The sequence below is a fragment of the Dermacentor silvarum genome, chromosome 6, assembly GCF_013339745.2.
Source record: "Dermacentor silvarum isolate Dsil-2018 chromosome 6, BIME_Dsil_1.4, whole genome shotgun sequence".
NCBI lineage: Eukaryota > Metazoa > Arthropoda > Arachnida > Ixodida > Ixodidae > Dermacentor > Dermacentor silvarum.
In genome coordinates, this window is record NC_051159.1 from 65,492,892 (window position 1) to 65,512,989 (window position 20,098).

Genomic DNA, 20,098 nt, shown 5'->3' on the forward strand with positions numbered 1-20,098 from the left:
TAACACATACTGAAAATGGATCTCTGGGGAGCCCCATGTTTCCATAACTTCTCGAATAAAGTAGCTGGCTATTATAGATGCCTTTCTTGTTTTTGTTTTTCTTTTTAAACATGCACGTAAATCAAAGTGCTGCACAAACGTTTTTGCATGCAGCCATGATACCATGGTTAGGAATCGAGCCCGCGACCTCAAGCTGAGCAGAACACCACGGTTGCGTATTGGTGTTGGTATAGGTTGTGTGCCAGTGCCATCCCAGAGCGACAGATACAGTCAAACCACGATGTAATAAAGTTGTAATTGCAGCGAAAAACTTCATTATATCGAGTTTCGTTATATCAAGGTTTCATTAATTCAATAGAATTAATATGGGGAAAGAAAAATAGTTTGTTACATCGCGAATTTCGTTATATCGGGGTTCGTTATATCGAGGTTTGACATGTAGATGATAGCAGAAGAAGGAGACGCCTTGCAAGGCTCCTGCTGTGTGTTTTAGTTGACAGATATGCTCGAGGAAGTAACAAAAGTAAAGCAGGTAACTGTGCTCTTTTTTGACACTGTGTATTGGCACTCTTACAAACTTGCAATGGGTACACTAGAGAGCCTGGCCTTGGTTTTTAGCTATCGCTGTCCAAGATATCTAGCACTGCACAGGACTTCGCTCTTTTTGTTCTCACAGATTCCCTCTACTACACATTTTTGAACGAAGTTACCGTATTAGTGCTGCTGATATGTAACAAAACATTTTATTTCAATGCCGTGCAGTCATTGCAGTGCCTGCGCCACCTGTAGCAGGCAACTGCTGTACTGGAATGCTCGTCGTTTTCAAGACAACCGTGTTCTGGCTCTTCAGTCTGTACACGCAATTGCTTTCACTTAGTCACTTTTCCATCTAGAAGCTGGTAAATCACTGAAAAGTCTTTATGTCCAAGGCCGTGGTTGAGAACCAGTCTGTAGATTTGATGGGCCAGTGATCCCAAAGGAGTTGTAGAACCAGTGTGTGTTGCAGCATTTTGTGCCAAACCAAGGTCCTGAAGGAAAAAAAACAAAGATTTTCATAAAATTATTGCAGGCAAAGTCCGCTTCACTGCAGATCATGACTGTATACTCATTTAAAGGACACTAAAACGAACACTAAATCAGTTTAGACCGATAAAGTATCTCAAAATTATATTTTCGTTAATTTCGTGGTAACAGGTTTATTGCTGGAAAACAAAATGAACGTCAAAGTAAAATTGGTGTGACAACACAGATTTTAAAAATCTGTAACATCAAAGCATATTTATTACAGCTCTATCAGTGTAAACTGGCTTAGTATTTTTATTTAGTGTCCCTTTAACTCTTTCGTTACCGCACCTATATAAATAGATCAATTTGATCGACAGTTTTTCTACGCACTATTAAACATTTCTGTTGAAATTCTTCTGCTAGCTACATCATGCACCACCTGAAATCACAACTGAAATAGAAACGTTTGTCAGATTCAACAATTTTTGGTAGATTGGGGAGTCTGGAAAAGAAAACACCAACTCGAGGTATCGTTGAAGCTAGCCTACAGTGCGCCTCGTGAACTTCGGTAGACTCGGCAACAAAATTTAACAGCAGCATTGAGGACACAGCGCCTTCTCCCGGGTTGTCTAATATTCCAGTCCGACGTGTAGGTTGTTTTAATGATGTCTCAAACAATGGTACATGTTCATGAGTGTGTGCCATTTGATAATTGTCGACTAATATCAAGTGCAACTTTATTTTTCCCACCGTGAGTTGTTTTAATCTATCAGTGTTTCGACAGCATTTGTAGAAATTATTACGAGCAATCCTTCTTGTCGTGTGGATTTTTCACTCGCACAAGAGCATGAAGTCAATTTCATACCGACCTTCGATTGAAGCTTGACTAGCAGTCTAATCTCTTACATTTTGAACACCACCTGTACATGTGTCCTTATTGATGCAAAAGCGTCAAATGGCCCATTGAGCGATGAAGTAGCGATGAAGTAGTGATGAAGTAGTGTAATCTTCAGTAGTGTTTGTAGCAGCGAAACGGCACCTAAATTTCCATTGGCTGCGACGCCACGTGACAAGCGCGCAAGGCGCGCTCGTGATGTTCTTCATCACACGTTAAGCTTGAAAAGTATCGCAGCTTAGTTCACCCTGTCTTTGAGTATGCGGTTATTGTTTAGGACCCTCACTATATTAAAGATGCAACAGTGGAATGATTCAGAGACTTGCAGATAGATTTATTCAATCCGATTATTGCACCACATGCTTCAGTGCTCCGTGCTCAGCAACCGATGGCAGACATCTTTTTATCTGCTCTACAATGGTAAAATTGACCCGTCACGTAAAAACGACTCGCTTCGTCCATCAATGAGGTTGTCGTGTGTAAACCACACTGAAGTCAAGTTGTGCACCCATACCTTGCTAAGACAAAGCTGGTTCAGAAGTCTGCTTTTTTTTTTCCCCGATACAGTGGAACCCCGTTGATATGTTCCTCGCTGCTGCGTTTTCACGACTGCTATGTCGCGTATTCGCGGTCCCGACTTAAATCCCATTGACTTCCATGTATTATGTTTCCCTCGACACGTCGCCTATCTTTAATGTTCCTGCAGCTTACATTGCGTTTGAACGTAGCGGTCATGTAAATTTAGCGGTGCAGCCAGCTTGTGGGTTGCAACAAGTGACCGGTGCGTTGCAACAGCGACCGCCACATTGCAGCAAAGTCACTGAAGTTTGCAGTAAGCGACCACGGATTGCAGTAAGCGACCAAAGTTGCACAATCTCATTGCTGCACACGTGCACAGAGTAGTTGGCGAAGCACCCGAAGCGAAGTGTGCATCAGTTAAAGCGTACTGGGAACCACGCACACTGGGCCAGATCCGCCGAGTGCAGCGTTGCATTTATTTTGGAGTCGGCAAGGGTATGCGTAGCATAATCGCTGGTTCTATTAAGTCATCTTCACCGCAATTGAGCCATGTTATGCATTGCAGAATAAGCAAAATAGTATTGCGGTCAAGAGAGTTGAAAGGGGCCACTGTCACGAAACATTGTACATGTACAGTAAAACCTTGATAATTCGAAGGTCGCCGGACCGCGAAAATTCTTCGAATTAAGCGGATTTTCAAATTAACCGAAATGAATAATAAAAAAAAGAAAACAAGCAAGAACTTGCCGCAAAAAGAAATCACCTTTATTTTCCATGTCCGAGAAAAATTACTCAAAGTAATCACCGATGCGGGATTACTTGGCGCGCTGGTTCGCCGCCCCTAGTGCCATGCTCTCCAGCTGGCTCAAAAAACGTAGCATACAAATATCACCCGCACTGCACTCAACTAAGTTGCGGACGATGTTCACGGAATCGATAACTGCCGCGAAAGCGGGTGTGGTGGTGCTTGACTCCAAAAATTTGGATTTGCTGGATATTCCGGACTTCAAAAATGCACCATCAGGGTTCCCATTGAGTTCATGCATTTTCGCACCCAATTTTTCGGACGAATTGAGACCCCAAAGTTCGATTTTGCGGACTAAATCGCTCTTTCCGAGCCGCGCTACCCAATCTTGGAGGCCGCCATGTTGGATTTTGCACTGGCTTGGATTCCAGTGGCTCGCTGTATAGCCTCCAAGATTGGAACGCGCGCTATCAATAGAGAAGTCGCGCAATCCTCCAGTCTCAGAGGACATACCCGCTCTTGACTGACAAAACGCTCCAGAGTACTGCACTTTTTCTTTTTTCTTAGTATATGCGCTCAGCACTATCGTTGTAACCATTTATTGTGGGATGTTTTTTTATTGCGACAGCAATTATATGGACACTTCAAGCGGATTTTCGCCGTCGGCATCGCCGCCCTGAGGATCCATACAAAGTCCAAGGGCGATAAAATCATCGCCGCGCGCCCGCCGTATGTGCGAGTGACAGCGCGCGAGGGACGCGCGCTTTCATGAGCGAACGCACGGCGGAGCGTAAACGCGACTTCCTCCCTCGTGCGAAAGGCCGTGGGGGTATGGGAGGGAGGGAGGGGGGGGAGGGGGGGGGGGCGACTTCTGCTCTTCTAACAACTGCGTACTTAGCGCCGGAGCGGTTTCTCGCACGCACCGTATCTTGAAAGCGATCTCCAGACGGCTCTGACCTTTTGTATGCGCTGTGCTCTCGCCGCTCAGTTTCCGTTGAAGCGAAAGACCGCACGAACCTTCGCTCGCTCTGCGGCGGTCGCACTCGCTCGTGCGCGCTGGCACCTACGCGTGTTAATTCAGTGAGTTTTTTTTCTCTCAAGTTTCGGTTGCTATTTTGAACGTGGCGTGTAGACTGAGCAGGTGTCTCGGAGACCCATGTCTCAGTGATCGGCGCTACCTCCTGTACCTTGGCGAGAGCTAAGCGGTGCGAAGCTCGTTTCTTGGATCTCCATGGCGAACTCCGTTGGCGGAGATCGCCAACGCGGTGACGTTCGTGTCGACTGTACACGGAGACGACGTCATTGCTGCGCAAATCCAAGCAAGTCGATCCCCTCCAAGCGTAGTATGAGGCAGGGCATTATTAGAGATTTTTTTAAAGCCGAATTAATCACTTTTTTTTTTTCGGCCGAACGAGTTTTCCGGACTATTTTTCAGTCCCCACGAGCTCGGAAAATCGGTTGGCGACTGTGCGGAGCGCCCTAACCTAACCGCCGCACGTTGCTACTAGCCGGAAACTTCGAATTATCCGAATAGAGCCGTGCGGGCCATTCAAATTATCCGGTAGAATTTGCATTGAGAATGACGGGACCGCTCAAATTCTTCGAATTAACCGAAATTTTGAATTAACCGAGTTCGAATTATCGAGGTTTTACTGTACCTTAATTATACATGTGCAAGCACCAGCCCTAGTCGCAGTACGAGCCCCGAGGTGTCTAATAACTGTATTGGCAGCCATTCAGAGCTGCTTCTGACATAGCTGTGGCAATTGGTGGCCTTCCTCACCGTTACGTTTTCCCGGCTGTTGCGTTTTTTTTTTTTTTCGCATGTCCCTTGAAAAAACGTATCAATGGTGTTCTACTGCATGTACATCTAAGCAACAAAACTGCCTACCCGATGTTGTTTTGAACGTCTTAACGTATCTGCAATTGAAGATGCTTTGTTGTTGCACCTTAAATAACCTGCTTGGACAGCACAGCTGTCCGCAGCATTGTTAAATAAATAAAATACATAATTATGTTTATTTCAAGCCAGGGCATCATTCACTGTGTTCGTTGTAATCTGTCTTTGTTTTATGAACAATGGTACTTTCCAGCATATTGCACTAAATGTGTGATGCAACTAAAATAAATAAAAACTGCAATGACATCCTTAGCTTCAATGTTTCCCCAGAAACATTATAAAAACTTTAAACTTTTAAAAATTGCATAATTATGTCACCTCAAAAACAGGCTTTCAGAACATGAGCACATGTTGAGCATTTCATAAAGACACTTGCCTTTGTCATCAGTGCAGCTCCAAATCCACCCTCATAATTATTGCTAGCAGGAGCCTTGGGCATCAAACCTGGGACAGGGCTGTAGACTTCACTAGGCCATGTTTTCCCAGAGCTTACATTAAGAATCTCATTGAGCACTTTGGGGTCCAGCCCGAGCCTGGAATGAGAATGTTGTTGCCATTTGGTGAAAAACTGTGTCACGAAGGAAGCGTGTACATAGCATGTCTTGTCAATACTCCTTTATCCATTGTTCCCACAGCCTTATCATCACTTGCAGCTCTCTCCAGGTCCTTCATGACCCTTGGCACCACCTTTCGGCCTTCTCGACAACTAGTGTGAAGCCCTGCACTTGCAATCCGCATCGGTGCCACACAGTCGTTGCAATAAGAATGCTTACAACATGTTATTCTTCACTCCTTGTCTGTATTTAGCGGATGAGCTGTTGGTGAAATTGTGCAGTAGAGGTATTTGCAAGAAATGTCTGTGTTAATGTTGCAGTGCAGGTCATAAGTGCAAGATTAACCCCCTAACTCCCAATGACAAGACAACTTGCCATCACAACGAGCCGTCCTCTGGTGCCGATGATGAGTTAACTCATGAAATTTTGCACTTGTATATGTGTTCAGTGTCTTATAATTTTTACAAGAATATAATACACTATGACTTCTGCCAACTTTTTTCGCATTTCTAAACCTTTCTCGGAATTTGTCACAGCAGTTAAGGGGTGAAGAAAAAGCCTAAGATGAAGCTTTAGCTTGAGATTGACACTGATTTCTTGAATACACAGAATAGCAACAAGGCCTACTACACAGGTTGAACACATGTCATTGCGTGAAATTAAAGAGACACAATACAGCCATTACCATGCACACTGCAGCAGACGACAAACTGCTGACATCCTCACCGAGTTCATGTGCTACAGTGTAATTTTGTGGGTGGAAATTGTACTGAATTAGATTAAAAATTAAATTCTCGGGTTTTACTTGCCAGAACCACGATCTGATTATGAGGCAAGCCGTAGTATGGGACTCCAGATTAATTTCGGTCACCTGGGGTTCTTTAATGTGCACCCAATACATGATACACAGGCGCCTTTGCATTTCACCACCATCGAAATGCGCCCGCCGAGGCCGAGATTTGATCCTGTGAACACGTGCGTAGCAGCACAAAGCAAAATCCACTCGGCAAGCACGGTGGTTCTGAATTAGGTTGCCACCAAATAGTACTACTGCAAAAGTGAAACAAACACCTCACAGGAACAGGAGGAGAGTGCTCTCACTTCTTTCCGAGGAGCATCGTTTCAGCTGTTCCGATCATTGATATGGCCAGCATCATGTTGTTGCAGATTTTTGCAGCCTCGCCACAGCCAATTCCACCACAGTAGATGACATTCTTGCCCATGCAGAGCAGGATCTCTTGAACGGCACTTACTTCGGACTCGTTGCCTCCGACCATGAATGTTAGTGTTCCCGCCTCCGCTGCAGCTACCCCTGTAATGAAATGAAAAAAATAATGCCGACCCCCCGTTGTTGGAATCATTGTTATGCAAAGCATCTTGCAGGTACCTGGCTATCCAGTGATTTCTTCGGTGGACTAACGTGGATGTGTAAAACAAGCAATTGTGTGCTTGACATAAGCCTGCAGGTAATGACAAAAGCACGGCAACAGTGACGACAATAGTATGATGGCAATGGCATGATGTCAGCTTTGTTCTTACTTTGCCAAAGAAATGTTACACCCTGTTCCGTTGTGACCTGGGCTAACTCCGGAGGTGGTACAATGTTGCACAGCATCTTCATAGTGTTATCTGCGGCAAGGAAAGAACTAGGGGATGTGGGCTGATCGCGAATGCGATGCAGTATAACACAGCATCTCAACACATTAGCTGCCATGAGGTAAGAATGGTAAAAACCGGAACGCTCCTGTTTGTTACGTACAAGGAAGATGGTGGCAAGTCGGTGCCCAAAAAGAAACTGGGGCGCGCACATGTGCCCTCGCTTGTGATGTGCGACGTGATGCAGGCGATAGTTGCGTCGGAGCTTAGTTGGCATTGGCATGAAAGAAACTGTGCGATTGTGGCCTAACAGCATCAAGCTGCCATGCTGGGAGTCAAAGGTTTCATCCTACCATTGAACACCTGAATTGTCATTTTATTCAGGTCATACGGGAACCTATCTACCTACTGCAAAGTGCCTGGGATGGGCCAAATAATGTTTTTCATTAATAAACTCCAACATATGGTTCAAATCCCGGAGCCATCCCACCACATACACCTTCTTAGGCTAGTAGGTGCATCTTCGCAAAGGAAATCACTGTTCATAACACACACAAACAGCAGACAGATGAGCATAGCATCTATGTTAGGTTGTAGTGCTCTCTGAATTCTTTTACCATCCCACACAAAACTACCCATCTAAGCAGAACAGAGAGTTAATGCCAATCAGCATGCCTTCCTTCTCCAGGCACCACCCTATTCCCCTTCTCACCACTCACACTACTTTCGACAGTCCAACCACCACCATAACATCAGCACCCATCTAAGTCCACAATGAAAGCTTCACTGTAATATATGCGAAATGACCATGAAGTAATTCCACAGAGTGATGACATTAAGCTCAGACCACATGTATGCTTGCGGCTGCATGCCCGCACAGACAGTGTGGCACAGCTTGCGTGTGCTAAAACACGGAGTCAGTGCTGCAGCCAATGGACCAAGGCATAATAAAAAATGTAAAGGTCCTGTACAGGCAGCATCTCGTCGAGCGCATGATTTTGTGCATGGACAACTCCTCGAAATACGAAGTAAGTTTACTTAGTGCCATCCATATGCAAGCGCGAGCTTGGTGCTGCATGAAAGATGAGATTATCGCCAACTGCTTCCAGGCATGTGGTTTCGTGGAAACTTCAGGGGATGCTTTTTGTCTGCCAGGGGAAGTGCAAATAAGCGAGCTCGACGACAGTAGCTTTGGCGCCACTGTCGGTGACATTCGTTTTGAAGAGTATGTCGCTGTGGACAGCACTGTGGAAACATGCGGTCCACGGACGGACAGCGAAATTGCGCAGATCGTTCGGCCCCATGAATGCATTCGTGAAAGCGACGCCGACGACGACATCGAAAACAAGCCACAACCGAGAGCTGCCGATGTAACTGCAGGTCTCGCTCTCGCGCAGCGATTTTTAGTTAGAGAAAACTATGTCGAAGAAGTACTTTGACATGTCTACGGCTTGCAAAACATGCTTGCCGCAGCTAGATTCGGCAAGCAGAAGCAGATGAAGATGAGAGACTATTTTTCCTAAAAGACTTTCGGCTTTGAAATTAATAAAGGCGCCGTTTTTTGTTTTCATTGGAAGTTTGTTTAATTCGAAGTTTTTTGAGGTTCCTGTGAACTTTGTATTAACGGGAGTCGACTGTATTTCACCGTTGAATAAACACTAGCACAGAATAATAAAAAGCAAGCCCAATTCAATACAATAAAAGCTCTTTGACACATTACTGTTCATTACATTTTCCCGGCTCTTATGCATTAAAACAGCGGACCAATTTACTTTCCGCAGTCATGTGTACTATCTCTCCATTTGTTACATCTGTTTTTCTCATTGTTAGGTATAATGACTACTATAGCGTACCACTGATGCAACACTGTTAGCTGGTGAAGGGGCTATTCGGTGCAAGAGGATCACCATCGCCATATTTAGACTGTCACCAATCAACACAGCTCACAAAGTTGAAAGTCAAGAGGTAGTGGACGAAGACACAAGGAGCAGGCCCCACACCCACATATGCAGTCTCATGAATTTCCAATACCTTGTGTGTTTACTTCGACATACAAGGTTGCGCAGAAACTTCACAAATGCTGCAAGTGTTTTTCTAAAAGAAGCTGTTATTATCAAAGATTCGACCTAAGCACTAGGTGGAAATTACAAGCTCGATTTACTGTGATTCGTGGCTATGACCACAAAAAAAAAAAAAGCATGTAACGTTCACCATATGGATAATGAGCTTTACTGAGTAGGTTCTTGTTAGTTTGTTGGCTTCCCATTAAACTTCAAATTAAGTTTGTATAAGAATAATTGTTTGCCTTATCGGTAAAGCTGCTGCAAGTGCTTTCCTGGATTATACTGTTTTTCCGTAGTCTTCACAAACATATCAATGGCATTCTAACATATTTCGCATTTGTGCTTTTCTTTTATTTAGACCAGAACAAAGTTCAACTGCCGAGATTATTAGTACGCTCACCTCCAGAGACAGGAGCATCGATAAACAAAGCTCCTTTTGCTTCAGCCAATTTTGCCATCTCTTGGGAGACAGATGGATCGATGGTGCTGCTATCTATTAGAAGAGACCCAGTTTTCACTGTCCTGAAAACAATGCACAAAAGATAAAAGATGAACTGATAAGAAGCCCTAACATATGAGAAAAGTGCTGGCGTAAGTCAGCGTCAATAAAGTCATTCAGTGGTACCTAATAAGCAGACAGTATACTATTGCAGGAATATTTATTGATTGATTGTTTTTATATATATGGGGTTGTATTTGCCAAAAATACTGAAAAGTTAGGAAATTTGCAGGCGCAAGTTGGAATCATCTAGCGCAAGACAGGGGTAAGTGGAGATCACAGGGAGAGGCCTTCGTCCTGCAGTGGACATGAATAGGCTGATGATGATGATGTGCGAAAACCACTATCTGATTATGAGGCATGCGGACTCCGGATTAATTTGGACCACCTGGGGTTTTTAAACGTGCACCTAAATCTAAGTACAAGGGTGTTTTCTGCATTTCGCCTCCATCGAAATGTGCCGCCATGACCGGGATTCGATCCCGCGATTTTGTGCTCAGCAGCCCAACACCATAACCACTGAGCAACCACGGCAGGTTCAGGAATATTTACTATCACTGGCAAATTAAACACAGACTAGTTAGGAGTAACTAAAATGCATTCTTTTGTTACTGTTTTGCCACTCTGTATCATAGGCATGATCTGGCTTGTATGCCTGATTTACAGCCAGCACCATTTTTTGGCAATCGATGCGACATGTTGTTAGAAAAGAAGCAGGACACTGACCATAGTCAAAACAAAATGGCATTTTGAGATCTTTTGAAACATCTATTTGTTTTGAAAATGGTCAATGACCTACTTCTTTCTTAATAATAGTTTCACCTGACCAGGCGATAGGCCGTCGAACTCTTGACTACAGAGTTCAAAATAGCACTCTTCAGTTCATACGCGTAAGAGGTGTTATACTTTTTCTCTTGGGTTTCATTTCTCCACAATGACACAGTAAGCCTTCATTCTTTAGCAAGACATTAAATGGAGTCCTGCAGCACAGATTAAGCTTGTTTTACTTGACGTTCACATAGGATATGACTTGACAAAGGTTCAACTCTTAAGACAGAGCTAAGGTTACTGTTTCTAGGTCTTCTCGTGTTTTGCAAATCCATATTTCACACTGACCGCCATAGCACACTAATATTCTTGGCAGAGGACCACTGTGGAGTGCAAAATTGGCAGTCTACATCATAGCACTCCTACAAGAGCTCTTCATATCTTAGCCAAGGCAGAGAGCTTAAAAAGACAGTAAGGCAACTATTAAGTCAAGCTAAGGTGACAGGACAGCTGCTTTGAGCAGTCCAAACCATTACTTTAAGCAAGAACAGAGCTCTTGTAAGTGAGAACATGATGCAAACAATGCAGGGAACTAGGGCCACCACAGAAAAAGATGCTACCACGTTCACTGACATAACAGGTCTTGTTTATAATTTTAAATTGTTGTCAACCACTCATAAAGGAATTTATTACATTGCATTTCAATATGACAGCAAATGCTACTTGGTTAGGGCAATTTTATTTAGTTTTCTCATATAACTCAGCTGTGCTGCTTCTCCAAACTGCTCTATTCTTGCTACATATGAGAGCGGCGCCCTCTATGTGCGACCCTGCGACTCAAAGCAAGCGGCAGCACCAACCAGGGCATGACATCCGTGAGAGCCAGTGCAGTGCAGGATTCTGTCTAAGCGATGGAGCTCTACAAAGGAATGCGAACTGCCAAAGAGTTGTGCAGTCCCTTCAGTCTCAATTCTCTCTGTGATTGAGCTATTTCTTGGCATTATACAAACATTGCAAGGGCATTTAAAAAAGGTGATTTAATAGTCAATACAGAAGCTATGTTTATCAGAAAGTCTGATATTGCTAAGCCACTGCAACATTTATAGAAGGTAATTTTGAAAAATTCAGACAAAATGGTACACTCACGACAGAATCCCCTTCTTGCCGGCATACACTTCTTTCACATGAGGGCTCGACGGAAGCATAGTGATGATGCGGTCACACTGTTCACCCAGTTCGGCTGGACTCTGAGCAGTAATGGCACCTTGACTTGCCATTGCTTCCATGGCTTCTGGGTAGACGTCATACACAACTAGCCGGTGCCCCTTAGAAAGAAGGTTACGTGCCATGTTCTTCCCCATGTTGCCCAGACCGATAAAACCTACTGGTACTTGTGATACTGCCCGTCCTGAAATGAGAGAGTGCATGGTTACCTGCAGCAAATTAAATTGTGGGGGTTTAATGTCCCCAAACTGGGAGCACACTGAGTCATGAGGGACGCCATTGTGTGGACGGCTCCGGATTAATTTTGACCACCGGATTTCTTTAACGCACTCAATGCATGATACACAAATGTTCTTGCATTAGACCCCCATTGGAATGCGGTCGCCAAAGCCGGGATCAAACCCGCGACCTAATGCACAGCAGCACAACACCATAACCACTGAGCTACCACGGTGGATGGTTACAAGCACCATTTACAGCTCACCTTAAAAGCATGGTGTTGCTGTTGCAGGCATGCAAGCTTTTTAACTTTATAATTAATATAGAGAGGTCTCCAAAAAATCCATTACAGACATTTTACCACTGGTTTAATATACTTTTATGTTAGACGCCTAAAAGCAATGTTGACAACACCAGGTGGCAGTGTCGTAGCGACCGATTCAGCATCTGGGCTCACAGAACCTGCATCAACAGCAAATTACTTTTTGATGGAACTCGTGGCTAGAGGTGTATGACTCATGCAGATCAAATCACACAAGAGCACACCTCACAATAAATGCGACACCCTGCCACATCATGGCTGGCTGCTCCCTTCTAAAGTTTACGAAATTTTGCAAAACAGAGGCTCATGAAATTGTCAGTGAAGAGCATTCGCGAAACGTCGTGCTTTCGGCCAGTAAACACTGCAACGGATTTACTAAACCAACAAATCTAGGCTCGCTGTCCAGCTTTCTGCAATTTGGCTAGACATCTTTCATTTCATTGGAGTGGATGCTTTATGTTTGCACCATGTATGTGAGAAATACGAAAAGGCTACATTGGCTACAGCGTTCTACTACTGAGAACGACGTCGCGGCTTCGATCCCGAGCCGCCTCATTCCGATGTGTAACAGAGGCTCACATTAAACTTAATTAATGCAAATCTCCCTCACCACTGCGTCTTTTATGAGAATAATAGCCAAGGTGTAGCTTCGATACGTAAAACTACATGTACAAACGCTAAGAAAGACTACACCCGACGCAATTCACCGTTCTACATGGGAGGAATGCACAATATTCGAGCGTGCTCTACCACGTTAATTACGTTATTCAGTTATAGTGCCCAAGACACATAACCAAATTCGAACATAATCAAAGCATGACGGACGAATTATCGTCCCGAAAAGCCTTGTCACCAATAGCGGGAGAGCTTTGGCAAGCATGAAAACAAGGAAAAGGTGCAAGTTCCTAAAGATGCTAGACTCTAGCTATGATGATTCTAGCTATGATGGAAGCTTCAGTTAAGGAGAACACCCCAGTTGATGCTAATACCAGTTTGACTCGAACAACGCACACCTCAACGGTCTAACCTCGCAACAGCACATATTATTCAGTTACATTATGGAAGGCGAAGAGTCACAGATGTTTAGAAGCGCTGAGAGAGATACCGGCGCAGCGAAACATGTCAATGAAGCGCTGGCCGTAACATCGTCATACAGAAGCAAGAAGCTTACAGATGTTGTAATAAAATGCTCACTTGACATTGAAGCTGCCAGGTTACGGTGGCCATGGTTTAAAAATTTTGAGAATGCACGGCCGCACACAGTACAACATGATGGAGGGCGCCATCTTCAGCGTCGACGAAAGAGGAAGAAAGCCAATGGCCAGGTCATAGCCAAGTTCATGAAATACAAAACGAAACCAAAACGTAAGAAAAACAGTTACCTTTTCTTATAGATACGTTCAACTCATAACTTCTGAATCACGCCTTAAATATATTTAGTGTATTGAGGTTACCAAGGTAAAAACAGGCGGAACATTTGGTTCTAACGCTTCTTACCCCGGGAGTTCGAACGGTTCAAACACATCAAGAGACTTCCGGCTCTCTTACACAATGTGAGCTCTTGATACATAAATTATTATGACTAAGATAGTTAGAAATAAATGTAGCAGAAGCTGTGAGCTGTCAAAACACTTGTGCTTGAGATCACAGGTGTTGTCTGTACGGTCTGTGCAACATGTAAAGCCGCACGATTTTGGGGGGTCAGTTATTCCAGGCGCTCTTGCAACAGTGGACGCGGGAATTTCGGATGCTGTAGTTGTCCTTGTTACTTTATCAATCCTTTATCACCACAAAGACGCCAGGGCGCAACGCACAGCCACTGCTATATTAATTTGTCCCTCCTACATCCCCCCCCCCCCTCCTCACACACGCACCACGCACGCACGCAGGCGCGCGCGCGCCAATTCATCCAACTTTCAACATTTGCGAATAGCTATCGAAACGATTCATATCGAGATGTCGAATATGCGTGACGTCACGAGGAAGAACAGGAGTTCAACTAGTCATATATACGTAGTGCGTAGGCAGATAGCCGGTGGTTTATTAGAGTTACAGAATGTGCGCCAAGGGAAGGGAAATGCAGTCGAGGACGACAGAGAATTACGTGAGGTAATGACATTCAATTTGCTCGCGTAGGACGGTGTGAGCTGGTGCATTGATACAGTGGTAAGTAAAAATTGCTGGGGTAAACCTTCGTCCTGTATCGGACATAAATAGGCTGATAATGATGACGATGACTTCAAGATATCTTTTTACTTTAATTTCAATTAAGCTTTCCTAGTTTACTGTACCTTTAACCCGCATACTGTTCGTACGAGTTCACAGCTCACCAACTGCTGAATGCTCTCCTCGACTTCCTTACCGGCCGCGCGATACTTCGTCATGTGCACAATGCTGCCACTCACGGTGGGGCTCGCGCAAACCGGTTTTACTCTTTAGCGTTCTATTCTAACTAGCTAACTTTCTATTTCACGTGGATTTGACAGAATTGTTCAATTTAGCTGGATCAATTTGTTATTGTTACGGGTCGTTCTTCAGACTAAGGAATTTATTTGCACTATTTACACGGAGACACCAAAGCGAGGCCACAACAACAAAGATGGCGGACCGCCAGACAGATACCTTCCCATCTTCCTGCACCTAAAATAAAAAATAAAAACTCCTCGTACTCTTTCGTGCTAATTACACTTCAGCAGCTTCTTATATATCGCACTGGCTCATTACAATATTATGCTCCAAATAATGCAAGAAAAAAAGAAGAATATGACGCTTCATCTGTAGAAGTACTGAAAGTTGGGCGAGTTGGTAGCTATTCATCTTGAAACTGCAGCGCACGCACAAGAAGCGAGGACACGAAGCAAAGGCAACACACAAAGGTACAAGCAGGGTCCTTCAATAAGTATTGAAGGACCCTGGTACAAGCAAAGGTAGCGCCTGTGTGTTACCTTTGCTTTGTGTCCTCGTTTCTTGTGTGCGCGCTGCAGTTTCAAGATGAGTAGCGTTTCATGTTAAGAAGTCTCTTTTGTTTTGAGAATCTCGACAAACTCGTCACTCAGGTCCTAGATCTCTCCGAATGACACCCAAGTTGTGTTGTAGAGTACTCACTACAATTGCCTGGTTCAGAACTACTCCAGCTTTCTGTGGAAGAAATGAAAACTCATGGTTCTCGCCTACGAAATGGCTGCCGAAGGTCTGAACCATACACATACACACACATACGGTGTGTGTCACATACACATGCAGTGTGGCGGAAGTTAGCACTCACCCTCATTCGGAGAATGGTGAGCACTGGAAATGCGCAGTGCTGAAACCTGAAGCGGTTCGAGCGAAAGAGCGTTGCTTTATATGAGCAGTGCCAGCTGACATCTTCGGTGAGGAACTGCGCCAGCTTTCATTCACACGGGGCTGGTGATAACAGGTATGCCAAGAGCTCGCCCGTTGCTGGCGGAAGCAGCGGCGTCCTTTCAGAGTGTTTCGTAATAGGCAACCCATATACGTTACGAAACCAACGCCTGCTTCTGCCAAACTTCACACATGCCGGCGCAAATTCCATGAAACACTGTATCTCTTCTTCTTTTTTTTTTTTTTTGATTACTCGGAGCATAATATTGTTATCACTATATATAAGAAGATGTTGAAGTGTAATTGACACGAGAGAGGACGAGGTGTCTCTTTTTTCTTAATTTTTTTTTTATTTTAGATGTAGAAAGATGGGAAGCTGTATGTCTCTCGGTTCGCCATTTTTCTTGCTGTGGTCATTTGCTTTGCCTACCGTGTAGATAGTGTAAATAAACTCGTCTGAACATCTACCCGCAACAATATAGAAATGATGAAGCAAAATCGGGAAATTTTCTCATATACGACCAGTCCACATCACGTGGAACGTAGCTATAGAGTCAATTTCCATAGGTTTCCTGTATGTTGCTTAACCTTGAATTGAATACCGGGGTTTGATTGAAACCCCGATTTGATTATGAGGCACGCCGTATTGGGGGACTCCGGATTAATTTTGAGCACCAGGGAATCTTTAACGTACCCCCATTGCACGGGACACAGATGTTTTTGCAATTAACCCTCATCGAAATGCCGCCGCCGGGGCCGGGATTTCATCCCGCGACCTCGTGCTTAGTAGAGCAACACCATATAGCCGCTAAGCCACCGCGGCGGGTATACTGCTTAACCTTCTTTACGAACTTCTCGTACTGGCTAAGCAATGCGTATGTACTGTCTGCAGGGAAAAGTAGTTAACAAATTTATTGCTTTTTGTTAATCTGTGGTGTGTAGACTGTTCAATGGGTTGTTCACGAACACTCTATGGACATTACTTGCAAAAATATGTAATGTCTGCAATCTGTCTAAATATTGTATAGAATCCATATAAACGTTTCCGTTTTATTGCGATTTCTATTTGATTCGACAACTGCAGTGGATTTCTGCCGTCGCCGTCGCCGTGAGGTTCCATATAAAGTGCAAGGGCGATAAAGTCGTCGTCGTGCGCCGTATGTGCGAGTCCCCCGCGCGCTTTCACGGAGAGCGAACGCACGGCAGAGAGCAAACGCGACTTCCGTCGCGCGAAAGGCCGTGGGGGTATGGGAGGAAGGGAGGGGGCCGATGCTGTGCTGCGGTACCAAATGCGTATCTTGCAACCGGGCGCGAGGGGCACTGGTGACGCAATCTCCCACGCGAAAGGAGCAAAGCGGGAAGACAGCGCCGGAGGGAGGGGTGGGGGGCGGCTTTTACTTTGCCAACAAATGCGTTCTTGTACATTGCGCTGGTGCGGGCTGTCGGTGTTGTCGCGCGCACCGTATCTTGAAAGCGATCTCCACACGTCTCTGACCTTTGTATGTGCTGTGCTTTCGTCGCTCAGGTAAACATGAACACATGTCGCTCGATGACCGCGGAAACTCCCTCTGAAAACGCCGGAGTGAGAAAGCGCGCCAGCAGCAGCGGGCAAATTGACCTTCGCGCTGTATCTCGTTTTGCTTCAACGCGAACTAGACGTCGAAAGCACATCACATATACGAAGCTACCGGCACTCAGCGCATGCACTTTGTCCCCATCGCAGATCGCTTTGAAGATGAGGTCCGCGCAGGCGCGCTCTTCGCCCACATCGCAGATCGCTTTCAAGATACGGCGGGCCTGCCCGTGCCTCTCGCGCGAAAGACGAACGCGCGCTTCCGGCCTTCCTCCATCGCATGCGCTACATTGAGCCGCGATTGCCGGCTCACCCTCGTACGCTTTCACTCGCACACACAGCGTACGTCGGGCGGCGACGACTTTATCACCGTTGGACTTTATATGGAGCCTCACGGCGACGGCGACAATGGCGACGCCGATGGCAGAAATACGCTTGGAGTGTCCATAAAATTGCTTTCGTAATAAAATAGGCTGATGATGACGACGATGATGATCTCGAAACTGGTGTCATCCTGGGGAATCATTTTAAGTTGATACATCTTGCAAACTGACCGGCTGCAATTCGTAAATTGCAATATGTGCCGTATTTTTACCAGCTCTCCAGGTGGTCAAAATTAATCCGGAGTATCCCACTAAGGCGTGCCTCATAATCAAATCGCGGTAAAACCTCAGAATTTAATTTATTTAGAACGGTATATGCCTCGAGAAAACAGTTTCAGGCGACGGAAGCGTTGTTTTTATTAGCCTGAAAGCACAAATCGCGATAAAATTTGAGTATCATAGGCGCAGAAAAAATGATGACAATTATTCGAAACATACATAAGACACACATTGTAGATTGTTACAGCTGCACATTCTAGATGTACATTCTCAGCTACGTACGTGACTGTGTGCATACATGCACATGACATTCTTGGCTGAATAAGCCCACGACGTTTCAAGTAATATTTTTTTCTAAACCTTCTTGGTTGACGCACCGTTGCATTTAATGCGGAACTGTATATATAAGTGATCATATATACCTTGTATGGGCAACCAGCGCTGAAACCACTGAAACATCGCGCGTCATTAACAGAAGCGCCAAAGCACAGGTACCAGCGAGCGAACGAAGCATGCAGCGTTGATTAGCACTTATGGTGGGTATTTCGCAACGCAACATTTAGCCCTGATCTTGAGGCACGCAGGTATCCAGTTTCTGACATGACTGGGGGCCACCGCGCTATATTAATTACGCGAGGGCGTATGCGATCGCTCGAATTAACGTGGCCATGGAACCAATGAAACCAATGCTATAATATGGAATGCCATGGACTGCATGAGCCTGGCTGGATGAATCGTGCTGGAGCAACTCTTAATAGAGGAGCAAGTCCGTTTATTATGTCGTGTTGTCTTCGGCGAATCCCCAAGCGTATATATGACATCGGCAATTTTCAGTATCGCGCTGAAACAGCTAGTGGCGCCTCCTTGCCGCCACCGGTTCACCGCGTATATTTGCGTCGTCCTTTAGTCAGCGAGCCAAGTCGGACACATTTTAGATAATTTTGGCGTCACTTCCTGCCCGTAGGGCAGTTCGCGGTAGGAAGCCGACAGTGGTTCGACCTCCTTTCCCTTGCTTTGGATTCGATTTTAAAGTCGTTTTCCATCGTAGCTCTTCGAATTTATATTAGACAGTTTTAGCAGAGCGCCGCTTACGCTCCGCTCCGCTCAGATTTCACGCTCTGAGATACTGCAGGTAACTGCGTAGATTTCGCATTTGATACGCGCGTCTTGCCGAGACGCGAGCGACGCGCTGTCAAACTCGGCTGCAAAACGACAAAGAGGCCAAGTAGACACGCTGTCACGCTCCGCTCAGTCGGCTTTGTAGCGGAGCGAGGGATGCGGTCTTCGTTCCGCTGCCGGTATGCATGGGCGTTGTGCGCAAGCGCAATAGCCTTCCCGCTAAGCGGTTGTGTGGCATTTGCAAGCACATGCCGGTCTGAGCGGAGCGGACGGACAGCAAGCGCTCAGCTAAAACACTCTATTATCGATGTTATCGTGCGTTTCTGGAAATCGCCAATCCGAGAAGAAGGTGCTGAACGCTTCAGTTCTGAAATATGGGAATTCCCGGGACACATGGATCCGCTCCATTCGTCGCGGGGCAATTTTGTGCCTACGTCGCCATATAGGAAGGTAAGACCCCTTCTGCAGTCCAATACTTCTGTCAGTGCTCTTTCTCGCTGTTCTTCGATCTTATCCTTAATTTCTTTTTTTTATTTGCAAACACCGTGCCTGAACACTCGAGCGTGAAATTAAAAAAAAAAAAATCGAACCTCGATGGCCACTGTTTTAACTGCTGGCTCGCTTTTATGAGCACTGCTTATTTGTGCCCGCGTGCGCAGTTCATTTAATATCCCCACACTTGGAGCGGGGTATATTGTACAGTGATATATGAAAGGGAGAGTGCTGGACATCTTGATGCGCTGAAAGCACATATGCGCGCCATCACGCGCGCTGTCGGCTGATGTTCACGGACAGGTGTAGACTTGAAGTAATCAAGAATTATCAAGAAACCGAAACCAAATTGTGAATCGGTTATTACGTCAATAAAAAGAAGTTGACATACGAGAGAAAATTATTTTTTTTCAAACCTTTTGAAAGAAACATTGGAATCATTAATATCTGACTGTAGTTTTAGACATTATTTGGGTCACATTACTTAAGTATTACTGTTACCCTATATTTTTTTTCATATCGTCAGGGAATACTCCTGGCTCGATTATTAGATTGAATATATGGGCAAGTGCGGCACGTACAATCTCTAGGACGGGTTTCACTGGCGTAATCTGAATATTATCAATGTCTAGTGCATTGATCTTTTTTATGTTCATAAATG

The 20,098-nt window shown here is 45.0% G+C and overlaps 1 protein-coding gene across 1 annotated transcript; it reads right to left on the bottom strand.

Moving 5' to 3' along the window:
* Window positions 1-727: 727 nt before the first annotated feature.
* On the bottom strand, window positions 728-13,616 carry LOC119455540 (3-hydroxyisobutyrate dehydrogenase, mitochondrial-like). The gene is made up of 6 exons (XM_037716946.2): window positions 13,504-13,616; window positions 11,691-11,952; window positions 9,678-9,799; window positions 6,720-6,930; window positions 5,441-5,597; window positions 728-1,028 (listed from the first exon to the last, which is right to left on the bottom strand). Exons 1-6 carry the CDS (start codon window positions 13,508-13,510, stop codon window positions 870-872), a joined length of 918 nt encoding a protein of 305 aa, XP_037572874.1. The 5' UTR covers window positions 13,511-13,616; the 3' UTR covers window positions 728-869.
* Between the last annotated feature and the right edge of the window lie 6,482 nt (window positions 13,617-20,098).

Coding starts and splice junctions, on each gene's coding strand:
- LOC119455540 (XM_037716946.2), bottom strand. Junction 5,598..6,719: donor ACGATGCTCCTCGGAAAGAA/GTGAGAGCACTC, acceptor TTCTCATTCCAG/GCTCGGGCTGGACCCCAAAG. Junction 1,029..5,440: donor GAGCTGCACTGATGACAAAG/GCAAGTGTCTTT, acceptor TTTTTCCTTCAG/GACCTTGGTTTGGCACAAAA.